This window comes from Colletotrichum lupini, chromosome 3 (assembly GCF_023278565.1).
Source record: "Colletotrichum lupini chromosome 3, complete sequence".
NCBI lineage: Eukaryota > Fungi > Ascomycota > Sordariomycetes > Glomerellales > Glomerellaceae > Colletotrichum > Colletotrichum lupini.
Window position 1 is genome coordinate 2954 of NC_064676.1, and position 18562 is coordinate 21515.

Sequence of the window (18562 nt, forward strand, 5' to 3'; positions counted from 1 at the left end):
AAATTATATACCCGGTAGGATAGCTTACTTTCGAGCTTCCAACAGACACCGATTCAAGCACCAATGCGATGAACCAGAAATTCTGAACGTCCTTCGCAACAACAGAAAGCAATACCTTAAGTCAGCTAGAGTCAAGTTGTGCGGGCCCTTTACAGCTATAAAGAGTTAAAGTTTAGTCAGGAGGAGGAGGTTAGAGGGGAAGAGGGATAACAAAGTAGGGCTATAAAGAAAATAGGGACCTGACTCGAGGCCTCAACTTTAGCCCAGTGCTCTGGAAATACATACTATAAATATTATGGGACATAAAACCTTAGCGTCAGTATAGAGAACTGAAAGTAGGATGTAGCGAAAGGGCTCTGGTCAACACAGCTCGCATGTTATCTATACTCCTTCATTGAGCCTAGAACTTTGTGGACCATAAACTTCGATGATACATGTCAAACTTTCCCGAAATAACAAAGTTTACCCTTCCCATTCCACCTAGGGCAGATTATTGCTAAATTTGCCCGACTAAATTCTTGCGAAGCACCCACTTGCGTCTCTCCCAGAGTCATGATTATAACAAATATAAGAACACACAACTATCCATAGATAATCATCTCCATCATCGCCACAACCTTCATTAACAATCATCACTTCGGTCTTCACTTTCGTTCTCACTTTTACAAAAGTCTTTCTTTTACTTCTCTCTTCTTAACGGCATAATTCCAATTCCGTTAACCTTACTATGCATTCCTCAACCATTTTCACGGTCGCCATTGCTGCTTTTGGCTTCTTTGGCGAAGCTTCAGCGTACTGCAACTGGAATAAGAAGACTGTCGAGAACTGCTGTTATCGCGATAACGACGCAAGAGTCAGGCAAGGCGGTTATATTAACTTCCCGCAAGGCACAATCTGCCCTGAATCCCACTCGAATACCTGTGGCGCGGACTGCTGCACCTTTGATACTGGTCTGGGTATCGGCTGCCCCAAGTAGGCATTTGTCCGTACCTGCTACGATGCAACTTGATAGTAAGCTTCGGTTCAGATTCTGGTTGTATTCAAGGTAATCTAACATTAATTATTAGGCCGCCACTTTCAAGTCTACGAGCTCCAAACATAAAGACCTTCACGGCAAACCTCTTTCGTCTTTTTGATCTTGGAATTCATGTCGTTCCTACCTTGGTATACTTTCGACACCATCACGCCGGCTATGGGTTGATTTGGGAAACCCAAGTGGTAACGCAGACTCGAAGTAGGACTTGAACCAGACTTTGAATCAGACTTAACGTAGGGATTGCTTATTGAGGCTTGGGCCTTAGAACAGTAACCGGTTGATATCTCTGCTTTTCATCGTTCAATTTGAATACAATGAGGCTAGCCCGTATAAGTTGAGTCTGTTCTGGGAAGTGACCTGTATCAATTGACATTACAATCATACCTGAAGGCCGGTTTCAAAATAGCGGTTTAAATCAATTTGGCTCATGTTCATTTTTTTCCATCGCTACATAATGATAAGGCCGTGAAATTTAACAACTGAGGTTTGATGAATCATGACTAGAGCAACGACTCGATCGGAAAGATACCTGCAAGACAACTGATCTGGCTCAGATTACATCGGATCTGCATGGACCTGATTGCTAAAAGCTTGCATCAGGTCAACGGAAACCCGCCAATAGTTTTGTGAGGCTTCATAAAGACAGTCGTAGTCCAAATCGCACATGTTGAGTTGTCCACGTAATTCTGGTTGAGATTCTAGTGACCAACAAGCTATACCTACGGCACGGGAAAAGTCGAATAATCTGGCGCTTCTAGTAGTGGCCCGGGGTACGAGACTCGCAAGCGGGCGATATCACCGAGAAGGTCTCCACACCACACGCGACCAAATCTCCTATCGCGGCGCCTACCTCATGCTACCTGTCATGCTACCTGTGATGTATCTTCGTGCTATCGTTCTTAGTTGAGATCTAGCACGGACCCGGGGATACTTTCCGCATTCCGCTCAACGCCGGGCTCAGTCCCGAGGGCGGGGTTCGCATCCTGCCGGGGGGATGCTGTGGGGACGCATAGTCGGATACATGTCAAGTGGGGACGTTATCCTCCGAGATAAAGAAACCCCACCCACAAAGCCGCCCATTTATCGCATCTAACATCTTCGAGTCATCATATCATCGTCTTCCTATTGTTCTTGCACAAACTTCAAGTAGCTCTCCTACGCAGTGTTGTTCATACGGCTACCAAAGCCAAAACAAATCGAGCGTGGCAATGTCAGCAAGGAGCGGTGTTGGGAGAAACCGTGCATCGAAAAGGCGCACATCGAAAGCGTAAGTCACCATGGCTGCTCCTGTCAACAGGACTTGACCGGTCATATTGATTGACGATTTTTCGGCTGCGAAGCTGCACAAGATGCCGCGATCAAAAGATTAAATGCTCGGGCTCAGACCCCTGTCAACAATGCAGCAAGAGAGAGCAGGAATGCGTCTTTCCTGACGAGTCGCAAAAGGTCGTGGTCACCAGGAGGTAAAACTTCGGTCTGGTCGACTTACTTCTGATATCAAACTACTCGGTTCACTCACGAAATGGCTCTAGGTATATCAGCGACTTGCAAGAAAAGCTGGCCGCATCCGAGCGGCGAGCATCTTTGATGGTCTCACAAGACCCGCCATTGGATCAACAAGCAAACAACAAAACGCGTCAGAGCAGGCTGTTCATTCAATATCTACGCTCAAGATCAGATACTAACAGATACTATAGTAGAAATCCCTGGTGATGCCACTGAGAGTTATCTTTCAACACAGGACCGCACAGTGGGAAACATTTTCCCCATTACGCCCTCATCTTCGACTGTACTCGCTTCATCTCTTGGCGTCCATGTGCCCACAAACGAGGCACCGCTCACAAATCCACTAGCTTTCCATACAATAGACTGGGTTCCGGGTCCTAGTGGTACTCCCGGTACGTCTGAGGCGCCAGTTTCCTCCAGCGCAGTACGTTGATGCTTGCCTAATCAGTATTTATGGGAACGTCTTCCAATTGGGCTTTCAACCGACGGGTCTTATCTATGACCCATGAAGCAATCACCGGCACTGCTTTATCCCCAGAGAACCTATTCTTTGACGGAAAGGTTTACGACTTGAGGTGGGATGGAGGCCGAATCTCATCTTCAGGGGACGATTTCAGCCTTGCCAGTTTGCCGACTCAGGATTTTGCAATCTATCTGATTAATTCCGTCAAGTTTCACTGCTGCCGGTTGTTCTATCTGTTTGAAGAGGACAGTTTCATGGAGCACTTTGCCACATTCCATGCAAGTGCCGCGGATCAGTCAAAAGTCCCCCGGCTGTGGTTCGTTCACTACCTCATTATCTTAGCATTCGGCAAGGCGTTTATCGTACAGACATCAAAGTCACACCAACCTCCTGGAGCAGACCTGTTTGTGCAAGCTATGAAGCTTATGCCGGACTTCACCTTCTTCGAGTGTGACTACATAGAAAGGATGCAGGTACTTTGCTGTACCTCGCTGTATCTTCACTGCATAAGTTGTCGGCCCGCTGCTTATCGATATGTTGGTGAGCCATGCCTCTCTCTCTGGCCTCAGCTTCCGATAAACCTCTTCCAGGTTGGACAGGCGCTTAGCACAGCGTTCGAACATGGCCTACATACCGAGATGCAGAGCCACCACCTAGACGAGACGTATGTTCAGAGGTGCAGGCTAGTATGGTGGACAATATATGTCTTGGAGCGTCAAATGTCAGCACTCATGGGAGTGCCTATGTTCATCTCGGATGAATGCGTCTGCACACCGTTCCCCATATTTTACGAGCAAGCACAAAGAACCAGCGCTTTGCACATACAGATCAAGTTGGCGCAGGTACTGGGGCAGATCCATCAGAGTAAGGCGAAGAGTCATATACTCATCTTGAGCTTACTACCATCGCTCTGGTGGCTAACATGTTGCACTAGCTGTTTATGGCATTGAAGGACAGCTCGACAGTCGCTACTTGGGTGCCACAAAGGCTGTTCTCCAAAGTATAGCAGGCCTCGCTACCGACCTCCATGGTTTGTTTGACATCGACTCCAGTGAGAACACATCAGGAGTCTCCCGTGTCTCGGCACATTTGCATCTCCAGTACCACCAAGTATGGAGACATCAAACTTCGGTATAGAGGAAATGCTAACTTAACGTGTACGAAGTGCATCGTTCTAACCACTAGGCCGCTATTATTCATATTCCTACAGTCCAAACTCGGGCAATCTGAATCAGTGCTGATGCAGTGGTTGCATTCCGATAGCATCAGAAGCTTACTACAGGTTTGCACGGATTCTTCGCGACAGATAATCAAAATTTTATTGAGATTATTGAGTCATGGTTTACTGGGTAAGTCGCTCAATTATTCTTTGCAAGGAGTGGTAGCTCATTCGACGGATCACAGAAAGCTTCCTAAGGTTTGATCTGGATGCTACATCAACAGCTGCAGTCGCCATGTCTATGGCTGCAGCTATTGAGCCGACTCTGTTTCCCGACAAAGCAGCGTGGTCTCAACGGGTGTTCCTCATCCTCGAAGAAATGAGCTCTCACGGTAGTAAGATCGCAGGAATGATCTTATCTGAACTGAGGCAGCTTGGTAATTATCTTCACCATCTCAGTGCAGATGAAGAAGTCCCAAGCCAAGTTCATGGGACACAGCGTACTGCCTCTACCAATGATGTTGGATCATACCCAACAGACCAGGCCCTAGGTTTGGAGTTTGAGCAAAGCCTGGCTATGGAGGCCGAGCTTAGCACAGACCTTCTGATCGATATCGCTAACTCGCTGGATCCTGAGAGCTTGAGCTGGGATTTCCCCGTAGCTGAAGGCTAGTGGACAGCCGCGAGTCCATCAGACCTAAGTGACATCTCAATATTGCTTAGCAGAAGCACAACACAAAGTCACCATGAGTCGGGAATGGTGTGCAGTTTGTTCAATTGAAAGTATGTCTGTTCAGACTCCCTGGAACCGTTTTCTGCCTAGGGTGTCTTGCTTGCGCACAACATACGTTTGCAAAGATCAAGCATCATTCATCTTCCACAGAGATGGCATCGGCCCTCCTTCTCCGTACAACGGATCCTTAATCGGACCAGGGACCTTCTCGCACCTTCCCCGTTTCTCGTCTGTTTCCTGAACCGAATCTAATGGATACTCCATATCATAAGGTTCTTCCCTTGAGTTGAACCCCGTCTCAAAACCTTGTCAGCTCCTGACTTATGCACATAACGTATGAATGAAGCGATGTTTAAGTAGACCTTACCAAAGCATAAAACCCAATTATCTCATAGTCATCCTCAGATTCCCTAACAAAGTGTGTCACTCCTGCCTAGATTGAAGAAGTTGGCATAAGTAGCTCAGCCCCTGATCGGGTTCTGCCGGTTTTTAGTAACTTACTGGCCATGCAAAGACGTCCCCAGCACGAGCAACAAACTCGACGCCCACAGGGTTGCCGAACTCATCGGTGTCTGCGTCCAAAGGAGATTTTCCAAGAACATATGTGCCGCTGCCATGTAAGACAGTGTACGCCTCGTGTGTCGTCAAATGATAGTGGGGGGTAGCTGCGAGTGTTTCGTTGGCGATCTTCCAGTGACCCCCTTTGACCCACTCCGAGGTGTTGATCGCCTCTAAAGCGCCTTCAACTGTTTTGTTCTCCAGCGCGTTTCTATACACAATGACAGGGAATTTGGAATTTGGGGAATGAGGGGTGGGTGGGACCTTAAATGTCTCTGGGGAGATTGGAGATGATGCCATTGTAAGGAACAGGAACTGTCTTGGTGAGGGAGACGTTGTTGGCGATAGGGTGATCAATGGGTCAGTCAGCTCGATAAGTTTGTGACCATCATGATATTTGTACCTTGCTTTGACTGAGCTCTAGCGCGATCGACAATGATAGCATGTTATCACGATTGCGAAAGCTTCGTGCCTCGACCGTGCAACAGATGCAATGTGTGGGGGAGGAGTCGGCAAAACAGCCACCGGGAACTGGGTCCGTAGACCAAAGCAGTGACGCCATAGTCTTGCAATGGGAAATCGGATGCGTTTCCCGAGAATCACCACCCACTTCAACACCCCCCACGATGAGAGTGGTAAGTCTTTCCGAAAACCGGCAATCCTACCACACCCAACAACCTGGAGGTCTCCACGACTTTCTCATCAATTGCTGGGCGCCAATCAACGATACCTTGGCGGTTCTGGCACCCAAGCCGACCAATATCGAGTATCTGGTACTGCGGCATCTTCAACCCCCAACTGTGTGACCATGTGCCCGAACCCGAAGCCGTAAACAATGAAATAAAGAGAGCTTTGCGATACTGTGGTTGTTTTGAATTTCGCTGTGCCACGCAAACTTACCGGACGGCTTGCCGGGCACGACTTTACATCAAGCCGGCAAGTAGAATCTCGGTTCTGTTACTGCATGAAGTATACTAAGCAAATGAGTACATTCAGTCGCCCAACTTTGGCTATCTAGGTGGCTCCAACATGACTGGTTGCATCATAGTCAAAACACACGTATAACTTATTGACTTGGGTAAACTATATAGATGGCCAAGTTCGTTTAGCTATGTTCGGAGGCTAAGGGACCTTGTACACAAAACGATTGACCTTCAAAATAAGGTGGTTGTTTCGCCACCCCCTAGACCAATCTAGCATAGATGCTCCTCTGCTATCAATCGCCAGCTTTTTTTAGCCCATGGGCTTACCACAACTGTACGTAGCTGAAGAATCTTCTGATCTTCGGCTGCTTGTAATATTCGTCTAGTTGCTTTATCTCCTCAGTTGATAGCTCTCGCCGACCAGTGATGCAGTCTGCTGTATTCGGATCACGCCAGGGTGTTCTGTAAATGATCTTATATCCAAGCGTTGCACCGAGGATGAGAATGAGTCCGATGGTGTATTGGAAAAAGTTCTCTGCCGTGAACCCCCCGCCACCCTAAGATAGACTGGTCAGCCTCTTCGCGGAACAGAAGTGAGAAGAGATAAGAAATCAACGATATCATGCATCGGAATACGAAATCACTTACGATAGGGTTGATGCCGCAGGCTAGACACGAAGCCAGTAGAATCAATGAAACGATCATTAACCAGGCAGGAGCCAAAGGCCATGCAGATGATTCCCACGCATATGTCTGGGAGAATAGAAGGTCCCCTTGTGCCTTGATGGCACATCTGAATCGCCAATTGGTGAAGGAAATGATGATCCAATTGGTGAAGAAAGATGCACTAGTGATCGAAACCAACCAGTTCAAGACCCTGATACCATCTCCTATAAATTTGTTAGCCGGCATATGCAATCAAAACACTCTGCTTTCAGTCTCATGGCACTCACCCGATAGCTGTATGTACGACAGCACAGCGGCAACGATGCACGTCACGAGCAGCGCCAGCCTCGGTCGACCCTTGTCGTCTACTCTGGCCAGGCGACCTGAGATGAGTTTCTGATGTGACATAGAGCGCAGGACTCTAGAAGACAAGTATACTGATTCGGCGGCGATTGCTAGAACTCCACACATCATCCCAGCATTCAGGAGCGAGGATATGCCACGAATTCCAGAGCTCTCTACAGCGATAACAAAGGGAGATGCAGAAACGCTACTGCCACCAAGCAGCCTTTCATCATCCGAGGGTACCAAAATTGTGATGAATATGACACTAAGCATGTAAATGAAGTTGACTCGGAAAGGGACGAGCTTTGTTGCATGGGCCATTGAGAAGCGAGGACTATCGGCCTCGCCGCCCATGATGCCGACGAAAACTTGGTCGCCAACGGCCCATGTTGCTAATAGGGCACAATTCGCGAATCCCTGTACACACGTACTTAGATATTAGCTGTATCCAATTTCATTGCCAAGAATTGATATCAGTGCCTACAGTAAATCCGTTGAGGAATGGCGGGAGGCTTGTCCAGGTTTCTCCTCGGTGCAGATAACCGTTTGGCCCGGCTCCAAGTACCAACGCAAGTGAGAGTATGATAATGATCAGGAAGAGAAAGATTTTGATGATGGACGTGACATATTCGAACCAGGCGAAGGCTTTGTTGGGAAGAAGGAAGATGACGAAGCACGCGAATAAAAATAGAGAAACTATTGCGGAAGATCAGCTTCAATTCGACGCCAAGTAGAGTAGGTGGCATTCGGTTCAGACTTATACGCGCGAGACTTACTAGTTGCCGCTTGTGGAAACGATTCTGGAGCCCAGAAGCGAAGGAGAACGTGGAAGAATCCCGCTTCAGCTGCTACTATCGCAGCCCATCCTATTCGAAAGTTAGTGACAGCAAGGTTTCAATCAGGATCGCCTTTTGCCTCACTCACCAAGCCATTCAGCGAACCCAGCACCAAACGCCAATGCTGGATCGACCCAGCGGTCAGCGTAGTCTATATAGTTACCGGATACCGGAAAAGCAATTGTCATTTCGGAAAGTGATTGAAGGACAGCCCAAACACAACTGCAGACCAAAAAATATGCAACAACCATATTGCCGGGGCCTCCAGTAGCTAAAGCCTTGCCAGTTGCGATAAAGACGCCGCTTCCAATGTTGGAGCCAAGAGAGATAATCTATTGTCATAGTGAGTAGAACATTCGACAACGGCTCCTCGCGTGTAGTAAAGACTGACATGAATTTGACGTGGAGAAATGGATCTGTGGAACTCGCCGTTTCGATCGTCTTCAACCTGACCCACAACAATACTACGTGTGGGTTGCAGGTCTTCTACGCCAGTCTTTTCATCCCCCAACTTGTCATCTTTGCTGGTGGCAAAAGGTGGTGTAAGATGCGACATCGTATAGCCGGTCAGAGAGACTCAATCTGTGGCGGACGATTGGAAAGCGGATGGTAAATCATGGTCGGTCGGAAGGCGGAAAATCGGGGGCCCGTCTTATGTGTTGCGGCAATCCGCGAAATCCACATCACGTTACTGCCTGCTTTAAGGTAGATAGCAAAACATGTCCGGCTAGTCGTTATCATCGGCAATTAGAAAGTGGCATGTTATCCCGCCGGCGGCATGCGCCAAGTCAATATGCAAGATACTCCTGCCCTTTCCCCGTTTAGGACGCATGTCTTCTGTTGAAGGACTGATGGACATTCCCTCCACAACCTGAGTGCCGCTACGGGAAACGCATCCGATGATAGTCAGGGAAAGGAGAACGCTCTCAGGAAAGTTTGTCATCTACCTCTTGATTACTTGGCATGCCACTAACACTTTGTGCCTTAACTATCGGATGGCAAAGCCGTGAAACACTGGCTGATAATGTAGGTGTAGAGAGATGTGATCGAGTGTATCTACCATCGGAGACACTGGCGTTGATGTGTAGGACGCAGCACAACAACAAATTTATTCGTCGATGCGATTGTGGTAAAACAGGCGACATTAATATAAATAAGACTCTTATAATGATGATGATCCTCGACACATCCTCAGACAATTCCATAACCATCGCGTTTCTATACCTTGAGGAACAGGAAGCTTCGATTTGATAATGCCGTCACACACCAAAGAACTGCATTCGGACGTTATCGTCATTGGTGCAGGGTTTGCCGGATGCTACCTTCTTCGCAACCTACGCAAACAGGGATTCCAAGTCCAGGTCATTGAAGAAGGCCACGGATTGGGAGGCGTTTGGTGGCATAATCGCTACCCCGGCGCCCGTGTCGACACTGCCACGCCTTTCTATGAGTTCTCTGATCCTGAGCTCTGGAGAGAATGGGCTTGGACAGAGAAATACCCCAGTCAGCCTGAGATTCTCCGATATTTCGAATTCGTTGACCGTAAGTGGGATCTTAGTAGGGACATCACTTTCGGCGCGAGGGTCACTGATGCAACATTCGATGCACACACCAACCGTTGGAATATTATCACCGACCATGGCCAACTTATGTCAGCTCGCTTCCTGCTACCCGCGATGGGGTTTGCCGCCAAGACATACATTCCCGATCTAAATGGTCTTGACAGCTTCGATGGATCATTGTTCCATACGGCTCATTGGCCTCACGAACCATTGGATCTTTCCGGCAAACGCGTCGGCATCATTGGGACAGGGGCCACTGGCGTTCAACTGGTTCAGGAGATAGGTCCAGTCGCTGAGAAGCTCGTTGTTTTCCAGCGATCACCGAATTGTACCATGCCGATGAGACAGAGGTTTTCGGTGGATGGAGAGCCAGATAAGAGTGGCTATGAAGACCTTTTTTCCCAAATGAAGAAGTCTAGGGCCGGCTTCACATACCCAGTGGTCACCAGGAAGGCCATGGATGACACACCCGAGCAGCAGCAACTCCTCTTTGAAAGTCTCTGGGAGGAGGGCGGATTTGCGCCTACTCATGGCAATTACTCAGACTTTATGACAAATCTGGAAGCGAACCACCTATTCTACAACTTTTGGCGGGATAAAGTTCGACAGAGAATACACGTGGACGACCCTGAATTGATCGAGAACCTCGCTCCAAGGAACCCGCCCTACCCATTTAGCACGAAACGGCCATCCCTTGAACAAAACTACTACGAGATTTTCAACCGAAATAATGTCAGCCTCGTCGCCTTGAAGAAAAATCCCATAGACCAGATTCTACCAAATGGAGTGAGGATGGAGGATGGGACTGTCCATGAGCTTGACGCTTTGATCCTCGCAACGGGGTTTGACGCCATCACGGGAAGCTTCAGCAGAGTCAACTTCCGTGGTCTGAAAGGCAGGTCACTGAACGAAATGTGGAAAACTGGAACTCGCACATACCTGGGTATGACGACTTCGGGTTTCCCGAACCTATTCTTCCTGTACGGGCCACAGAGTCCGACCGCAACTGCTATCGGGCCAGTCATCTCGGAGATACAAAGTGATTGGATCATTGAGACACTAGTTCATCTACGAAGCAGAGGGCTATCAAGAATTGATCCTCAGCCCGCAGCCGAACAGACATGGGGACGTTTGACGGCCGACTTCTGTAACGCAACGCTTCTATCACACAACAAGACAACCTGGTACATGGGCGGCAACATTCCTGGAAAACAGCATGAAGCTTTGAGTTTCATGGGTGGAATCCCGGAGTATCAGAATGCCCTCAACAATTGTCACTCGAACGATTTGCTGGGATTCAACTTCTGCTAGTTCAGTCAAGGCTTTGAGTGGCCACCTAAGTCTTACTTTAGTAAGCAATCTAGTAGAAGGTTGATGAACTACGATATAGAACTAGGTGTCAAGATTTCCATATTCACTTCCTATGTATTCAGTTGGGCCCAAGGCTTCGCAAGGAAATCAAGAACCCCACCAACCGATTTGATGTGTAAAACACCTAGTTCACGCATGCCTACATGCAAAAGCACCCCACCATCACCACCACCATCTGGTACCTGCTTCAAGTTGCAAGATACATTTTACTTTTGAGGGGCGAGCCCTGGGACAGAGCTAAGTACAAAAGTTCTTCCTGTGACGGTATCGGGAACCACTAATCTACTTCATTGCCCTTTTGAACTGCGCCACAACGTATTTCATCTTAGTGCTTACTCGAATCCACTCTGAACCTGCAAACGTCATTCGTTAAAGGGTATGTAGGATGGCATGCAAAGGATTGGGCATGACGAGTGAGATCATCGAGTATATAAGTAAACCTGCGCCTCTATGTCGAATCCAAAGTCTTGATGATGGTCTTTTGTAATTCACACTTTGTAGCCGTCAAAAGCCACCAATAGCTCCCCTTGAGCCGATTTGTCTTTACGGACCGGCTTTGGCTTCATACTCCAGCACTTGGATCGATATGAAGCTCATCATAACTGGTGCAAGCGGCTTCGTAGGAACGGAGTTGCTTAAACAGAGTCTTTGTATCCCTGCAATAAAGACAGTCATTGCTCTTACTCGAAGACCGCTGGTCATACAAGCAGAATCTCGTTCCGATGCCGATCACTCAAAGCTGAGAAATATCGTTGTTGAAGGTTACGACCAGTACTCTGTCGAAACTAAAGCAGAGTTCGCCACTGCTGATGCATGTATCTGGTACGCTTGTTCTATATGCACTAGACTTGAAATTGGAGTTTGTGCTAAAAGTGATCATCCGTGGGGCAATAGGACCGTGGCTATCACCCCCTCGAAATCGACATTATATGATTGGAATGAGATTTGTCGAGTTTGCTACGAATCACCTCTCGCCGGATTGCGAGCAATGCTGGAAGCCCGTGGCTCTTTGACGGCTAATACTGAAAACCTTACACCGTTCCGTTTCATATACATGAGTGGTGCCAAAACAGAGAGAGACCAGTCCAAAACTCCGAGCTTCAAGCCTGAGTACTCACTTTTGCGGGTCTGTCAACTATTCCCGCCCTCCCCATTTTCAGTGAGACTCCAACACTGGCTTCGACTTGTAACATTCAGACACATGTACCACTTTGTTCATTCTGCTTCATCTCTGACGCCTTTGTATGACAGGGAAGAACTGAAACTGCGGTCCTGGCTCTCGCTAAAGAGCATGAATCACAACTCGATGCCTGTATTGTTAAGCCTGGACTGATAATAGCACCTAACAACTTCTTGAAAATGGCTGTTGCGTGTGCATTGTGGTGGACTGTGTCACTACCAAGTATTGGGGTTAGCGAAATCTCGGCTGCCATGCTGAAGCAGTCCTTATCTGGCTTTGAGAAGGACACACTTGAAAATCACGATCTTCTTCGTTTGGGAGAAAGTGAACTGTAAGCTGGCCCATTAAGAACCTTACTTCCGAAACTTTGGATGTGACGATATCTTCTTAATTCTCGAAGAGTCTTACGCTACCTGTACGAATACATTCAGACAGCAGCTATATGAGCTGTGTCACGTTGCTTTGTCAAGGACCTTGCGTATATGTGGTATGGATCTACTAGTATTTTGAGATGCGATTATTACAAACATTTGTTCAACGGAACCTGACGTATTCGGCCTTCTCGAAGGCGTACGGAACGCTTGGAGTTTTCCATTCGGGGGATATTTCCTTTTCCCCCTCAAACTTGACCACCGGTCTCAAAATACTCAAGCGTTTCCTGTCGAAGGCACTTGAATCAAAGCTTTGGAACCATTCGCCTTCAGGGTTGAAGAAGTCACCAAGAACTTTTGTCCATCCATTCCAGACAGTCACTAGAAGATCCAGAACATGATGAGCACCTCTCATTTCACCCCATTGGAAGCGCTGCTTGCATTCTGCCACAGTGCTTTCAGGGTAGAGACCGACCTCTTCGGTGAGGGCATAGGCATTAACGCCCACGAGACTGGCGTGTGAGTAGTAGCTTCCCCCCTCAGTCGCGCGCCGCTTCAGTCCTAGCATTGCGCCAACCGCGCCCAAGACACCGGTGGACATGTCGGAAATGGGCAAGCTCGGAAGAACGGCCTCGTTATTCGGAAGTCCCAAAGATCTTCCTGTAACATAGGCAGAGCCAGCCGCAGCATCGGCGATTTGTTGCCAGCCGGGTCGCTCTGCATAATATCCGTCCGGTCCATAGCAGTTTTCGGTGACATACACGATTCCTCGGCCACGATCACCAGCCATTTTCAAGAGATCGTTCAGCCCAAGGCCAAACTTGGGCATCTTGTTGATGCGGAACCCCTGGATGAACACATCGCAGTCGGAAACGAGCGATTTGAGAATTGAAGCATCCTCTTCTTTTCGCAGATCGATGGCGATCGTGCGCTTACCAGCGTTCAATGATAGCTGCATGATGTTGATGTCCGGAAGGTGGGGAGGGTTGACGCGAATTACATCTGCGCCGTATGAAGCAAGAATGGTCCCTATCTCTGGTCCAGCAATAACCCGGGTCATTTCCACAACTTTAACCCCTGCCAAGGGTCGTTTGTCGTTGGAGCTGAGAGGCGGAAACGCGATCGGCGGTGTGGGCATCGTCTGCTCCTGCTTCTTTACATTGACTAGAGGGTGCCTAGAAAGGGACCGTCCCATCTCAGACTCGCGCCACTGCTTGGGAGTGAAGCAGATACTGCCGCAAAATCCATTTAACAGATTTGTGACCTCCATTTTCTCTGGGCTAAGCTTTGAGGTGCTCTCAGCAATGTGCACGGCTGCCTCGTCGTTGGAACTGATTGGTGCTGATGGGTCGACGCCGATAGATCGCAGGACTGGATCAGCGTTCATGCTGCCATGAAGAGAATACCATACTTCAGGATCGCTGGTTGGGTAGAGGCCAGTCGCACGGTATTTGAGGGGAGTGTCGGTCCAACCCCGTTCCCAATCAGGCAGAAGGCTCTTGAGCTGGCCCTGCTTGACCATGCTGACAACATCGACACCATCGAGGAATGCAGTGGCTATACAGCCAAACCAGACAGCTGCATGTGTGGTGTTGACAGATATTTGTCTGTCCTCCTTGTTGACGCCGCGGATGGCTAGAATTTCATCTGCAAGCACGCCGGTCATGGCGTGAAGGGCGGCAGCGACAGAAACCGCCTTGATGGGGCCGGGGATAACGGGATACGCCTCTCCGGTAAACGTGACTCTGGAAAGTAGTCGCTCATCTTGAGTGAAGCCCGGAGTTTGGCTTGCTATGAGACGAAAGATCCGCTCGGTGTCTTCGGGTACGGGGGTGAAGGTCTTGTCTGTGAAGGTGCCCGGACCGTAAATATCGGGAATCCTTTCTGATGCCATAGTGACGGGCAAATTTGATAATTATGGAGTGTATGAGTCTGAACAGGGTGTATGGAGTTGTGTTGGTTCGGGATGGAGCCTTTCGAGTGTGGTATGTAAATGTGCTGATGAAGAGAAAAGGTCGGTTGGCTAAGAGGGTGGTAGATATAAATATAGTGTTCTTCAACAGCCTTCGCCTCAAGGGATGTGAGGTTGCCAACGACGAACCTCGCGGATGTAGAGCGGAAGGTGACACCAGGGGTTTCGGAAGGACCGCAAAGTGACGCGGTGTGACCGCTGTCGAAAATTTGGTCCCGTAGAGCATTGCGGGAATATGCAGCACGAGGCCGAGGTTGTGGGGAAGAGGACGGAGAAAAATGACGTTGCTCGGACTCATATCGATGCCCAGTGTGAGCCGAATGCTGCGGGAATGGGGTCCACATACCGTGTGCGATATCAAAGCGAAAGCCGGAGTTCGAGGCCGAGGTCTCGACCAAAAGCCAGGATTATTAGAATGGCTGGCACTTGCTTACGTAGCGAAAATGACGTTAAGTCTGCGAAGAGATCAGCATTGGCCACTCCGTATTCCGCGTCGGTGTGATGTTCACCTGGTTTCTCTTGGAACAGAGTCATGGTCCAACTCGTGGGAATCCATTTCAACAGAGTAGAAGTTTTCTGGAATATTTAGCGGCAGTAACGTGGGGGCCGGGAGAGCCAAGCTCTGGCGATCCGGAGCTGTCGCGTGAGTCGAGGACCCGCCACTCTGATTCCGCGCGCGGAATTATGCCCGTTCCCCCGTGAAACGGTATCTTCATCGGTATCCACTCGTCGGCATTGTGGGCTCTCCACATTTCAATTCTTCGGAGTTCGAGACTTTGAGCCCCAACATCGGCCCGGTAATCTTCTTCTCCCTCTCGGAGGCGCCGGCAAGCAGGTCTTTGTTGCATGTACCCACGATGACCCGATCTCTACATTTCATGATGCTGGCTTCGTTTCCAAGATCAGCCACTGCAGGTAATCTATAGATGCTTGCTATGCTGTCTGTTACCATAAATGTGAGACTTCACCTTTCCCCCCGGCGACTACGTTGCTCTATCCTGCTTCTCTCAATCTGGCAATCTTAATCAACTGTAACACCCAACCGTCATTGAACCAAGATACTGCAACATAGCAGCCTCTTCAAAACCCACGCCGTTCTAAATTTTACGAAAGAACTCCCCTATCCGCATTTTCATCTTATTTTTGAACATGTCACATATTCAAAAGGTCGCCATTGTTGGTTGTGGCTCTATTGGAGCCTCTTGGGCTGCTCTTTTTCTAGCACAGGGCCTCCAAGTATCGGCTTTCGATGTCAACCCTGCTGCCGAAACGTTCCTTCGATCCCTTGTTACTGACGCCCTGCCTATTCTTTCGACGCTGGGCCTCGTCAAGAATGCCACAGCGAAAGTAGAAGACATTTTCTTCACGACGAACATGACTGAGGCTCTCGTGGACGCCGATTTTGTGCAAGAAAACGGACCGGAGAAACTGGATTTCAAACGGACATTGTTCAACGACATGGCGAACATTGTTCGGCCAACCACAATCATTGCTACAAGCAGCAGTGGTCTGACTTGTTCAAGCATACAGCTTGGAATGGATAAACTAAGCCGGCCTGAACGATGCGTCGTTGGTCATCCTTTCAACCCTCCGCACCTCATCCCCCTTGTGGAGGTAGTCGCCGGTGGGCAGACATCATCTGAAACTATCAGCACCACCATGGAGTTTTACGAAAAGATGGGGAAAAGGGCAGTGCACGTTAAAAAGGAAGTTGTCGGTCATGTCGCCAACCGTCTCCAGGCAGCCTTGATGAGAGAGGTCATGTACCTACTGCAGGAGGACGTTGCTGGAGTCGAGGCCATTGACAAAGCAATGAGTTATGGCCCCGGTCTTCGATGGGGCGTCATGGGTCCGAACATGTTAATGCACTTGGGAGGCGGTGAAGGCGGAATCGAGTATATGGCGGATCATTTGCTGGGTCCCCTGATGTCCTGGTACGCACCTGAAGATCCTCAAATCACGGAAGAATTGAGGCAGAAATGGGTCTCAGGAACGAGGCAGGCCGTGGATGACAGGGCTTACAGACAGCTCGCGAAGCAGCGAGATGAGGAGTTAGTACGACTTCTGAACGTAAGGAAAGAGTGGGATAGCTATGCAGAAACAAGCAAGAACCCGGTCGCAAAGTAGTATGGAGGGTTGAATCACTGCATGCGAGCTTTTCGTAACTTTCCATCCAAACCTTGTCCTTAGATATCCTCAGCATAGACTTGATAGTACAAATGATCCGTCATCTCGGCTCTACTGAGCCAGAGCATGCAGCTTGAGTAAATGCCTAAATGGGTGAATGAACAATAGTACAGTTGCCGAGTGCCAAAAGCCCAGGCTACTCGCGCAATTTTCCAGCCGCAATGGAACCCGAGTATTTGGTATGCCACGTTCTTTGCTCGACGATCTATTCTTCGTTAGTAGCAGTGATCTGCCGATTCTACCAGACGTAAATGGCCTCTCTACCGGGGTGCCATGTGCGCGGAACAGGGGGTGGGTACTAGATTAGCGGAAGGGGAGGCTCCCTGATCAGTGCGGAATCAATCCCGTTCAGAAGAGGTCGGGTCCGTGTTGCATGACAACAGTGTGGACACAATAACGCTGTGCGCGTGTCACGAAGACCGAAGTGCGAATACCGACTTTATCGGGAATCCAGGAGTGGTCGGGAGCGAATCGATGCGCAAAGCAGGGCAATGACGATACAACGAAAACGCAAACTTTTCCACTTCATCTAATAATTCGAAGGCTTTCATGCAAACAAATACGCCCCCACTCAGGAAGTGCCAAGTCATAAAACAAGTTCTTGGTCATATATCTGATTCTGAAAAGACGATCGACCCAAGTTTCTCGATCAACTGAAAGTCTATCTTAACTTGGCGCATTGCCATCCCACACCTTAATTGTAACCCTCGTTGGGCAGGCGACATGGGCTCTCAAATCCAACAACGCCTGTACATCCTCGACACCGACCTATCTCACCCTCCCCAAAGTCGCCGTGGGCGCATCTTATCATGTCTAACAGACGGAAGCGACCTTCAAACAGTAGTCGACAACATAGCAACTCTACCCGACGGTATTGTGATTGATCATGCCAAAGGTCATATGTACTGGACCAACATGGGATCTAGCTTGAAGTCCAACGACGGCTCAATTGAGCGCGCCAACTTGGATGGTTCAGACCAACAGATCATTGTGTCAGCAGGTACCGTTGGCGTCTTCACGCCGAAGCAAATCACTATCGCCAAGCAGAGTATGAAGCTGTACTGGTGCGACCGGGAGGGTATGAAGGTCATGCGGTCCAATTTCGATGGGTCTGATGTCGAGGTCCTCGTCTCAACCGGCAATACCGATGAAGAGAGGGTGGATCAAAGAAGGTGGTGCGTTGGCATTGCTGTAGATGAACAGCAAAACGTCTTCTATTGGACACAGAAAGGACCATCCAAGGGCAACCAAGGGCGGATTTTCCGCGCACCTATACATGCCTCTTTTGAAGACCGACTCCATCAAATCGAGATAGTGATCGGCGAGCTTCCCGAGCCAATTGATCTCGACATCGACGAGGAAAGTGGCACGCTATATTGGACAGATCGAGGAGATCCTCCTGCTGGAAATTCACTTAACCGAGCCATGATGCCTGATGGCGAGAAACAGGAAACTCTGGCAATACGATTACACGAAACCATTGGTCTATCGTTGGACCAGCGGGAGGGGCTAGTCTACGTGACAGACCTTGCCGGCGGCGTCTACTCTGTTGATACGAAAACATACAAGAAGACTGTATTATTTTCCGAGTTGGGTGACATTACGGGGATCGCAGTTGTATAGTCCCGCCAGGATAGCGAATTTGAAGAAAGCAAACTGGAACAACAAGGACAGATAATCTAGCATAGGTTCAA

General features: G+C 48.9%; 10 protein-coding genes across 10 annotated transcripts; 6 read left to right on the top strand and 4 right to left on the bottom strand.

The window, feature by feature from the left end:
• Positions 1-727: 727 nt before the first annotated feature.
• On the top strand, positions 728-976 carry CLUP02_04725 (uncharacterized protein; the record flags this gene model as incomplete). Its single annotated transcript, XM_049283736.1, has 1 exon — positions 728-976. One exon carries the CDS (start codon positions 728-730, stop codon positions 974-976), a length of 249 nt encoding a protein of 82 aa, XP_049140879.1.
• Positions 977-2244: 1268 nt separating this feature from the next.
• Positions 2245-4837, top strand: CLUP02_04726 (uncharacterized protein; the record flags this gene model as incomplete). The annotated part of the gene is made up of 7 exons (XM_049283737.1): positions 2245-2303; positions 2569-2672; positions 2734-2934; positions 2991-3869; positions 3940-4035; positions 4449-4559; positions 4704-4837. 7 exons carry the CDS (start codon positions 2245-2247, stop codon positions 4835-4837), a joined length of 1584 nt encoding a protein of 527 aa, XP_049140880.1.
• Positions 4838-5023: 186 nt separating this feature from the next.
• Positions 5024-5755, bottom strand: CLUP02_04727 (uncharacterized protein; the record flags this gene model as incomplete). Its single annotated transcript, XM_049283738.1, has 3 exons — positions 5024-5194; positions 5265-5330; positions 5399-5755. The coding sequence occupies 3 exons, from the start codon at positions 5753-5755 to the stop codon at positions 5024-5026; spliced, it is 594 nt and encodes a 197-aa protein (XP_049140881.1).
• Positions 5756-6701: 946 nt separating this feature from the next.
• Positions 6702-8781, bottom strand: CLUP02_04728 (uncharacterized protein; the record flags this gene model as incomplete). Its single annotated transcript, XM_049283739.1, has 7 exons — positions 6702-6935; positions 7027-7268; positions 7332-7806; positions 7874-8085; positions 8166-8255; positions 8314-8557; positions 8617-8781. 7 exons carry the CDS (start codon positions 8779-8781, stop codon positions 6702-6704), a joined length of 1662 nt encoding a protein of 553 aa, XP_049140882.1.
• Positions 8782-8952: 171 nt separating this feature from the next.
• Positions 8953-9436, bottom strand: CLUP02_04729 (uncharacterized protein; the record flags this gene model as incomplete). The annotated part of the gene is made up of 3 exons (XM_049283740.1): positions 8953-9168; positions 9239-9296; positions 9411-9436. 3 exons carry the CDS (start codon positions 9434-9436, stop codon positions 8953-8955), a joined length of 300 nt encoding a protein of 99 aa, XP_049140883.1.
• Positions 9437-9478: 42 nt separating this feature from the next.
• CLUP02_04730 (uncharacterized protein) lies at positions 9479-11098 on the top strand (the record flags this gene model as incomplete). Its single annotated transcript, XM_049283741.1, has 1 exon — positions 9479-11098. The coding sequence occupies one exon, from the start codon at positions 9479-9481 to the stop codon at positions 11096-11098; it is 1620 nt and encodes a 539-aa protein (XP_049140884.1).
• Positions 11099-11161: 63 nt separating this feature from the next.
• CLUP02_04731 (uncharacterized protein) lies at positions 11162-12673 on the top strand (the record flags this gene model as incomplete). Its single annotated transcript, XM_049283742.1, has 6 exons — positions 11162-11212; positions 11287-11349; positions 11488-11534; positions 11660-11929; positions 12005-12344; positions 12410-12673. The coding sequence occupies 6 exons, from the start codon at positions 11162-11164 to the stop codon at positions 12671-12673; spliced, it is 1035 nt and encodes a 344-aa protein (XP_049140885.1).
• Positions 12674-12872: 199 nt separating this feature from the next.
• Positions 12873-14603, bottom strand: CLUP02_04732 (uncharacterized protein; the record flags this gene model as incomplete). Its single annotated transcript, XM_049283743.1, has 1 exon — positions 12873-14603. One exon carries the CDS (start codon positions 14601-14603, stop codon positions 12873-12875), a length of 1731 nt encoding a protein of 576 aa, XP_049140886.1.
• A 1227-nt stretch (positions 14604-15830) lies between these two features.
• CLUP02_04733 (3-hydroxyacyl-CoA dehydrogenase) lies at positions 15831-16808 on the top strand (the record flags this gene model as incomplete). The annotated part of the gene is made up of 1 exon (XM_049283744.1): positions 15831-16808. The coding sequence occupies one exon, from the start codon at positions 15831-15833 to the stop codon at positions 16806-16808; it is 978 nt and encodes a 325-aa protein (XP_049140887.1).
• Positions 16809-17591: 783 nt separating this feature from the next.
• Positions 17592-18491, top strand: CLUP02_04734 (low-density lipoprotein receptor YWTD; the record flags this gene model as incomplete). Its single annotated transcript, XM_049283745.1, has 1 exon — positions 17592-18491. The coding sequence occupies one exon, from the start codon at positions 17592-17594 to the stop codon at positions 18489-18491; it is 900 nt and encodes a 299-aa protein (XP_049140888.1).
• Positions 18492-18562: the final 71 nt, after the last annotated feature.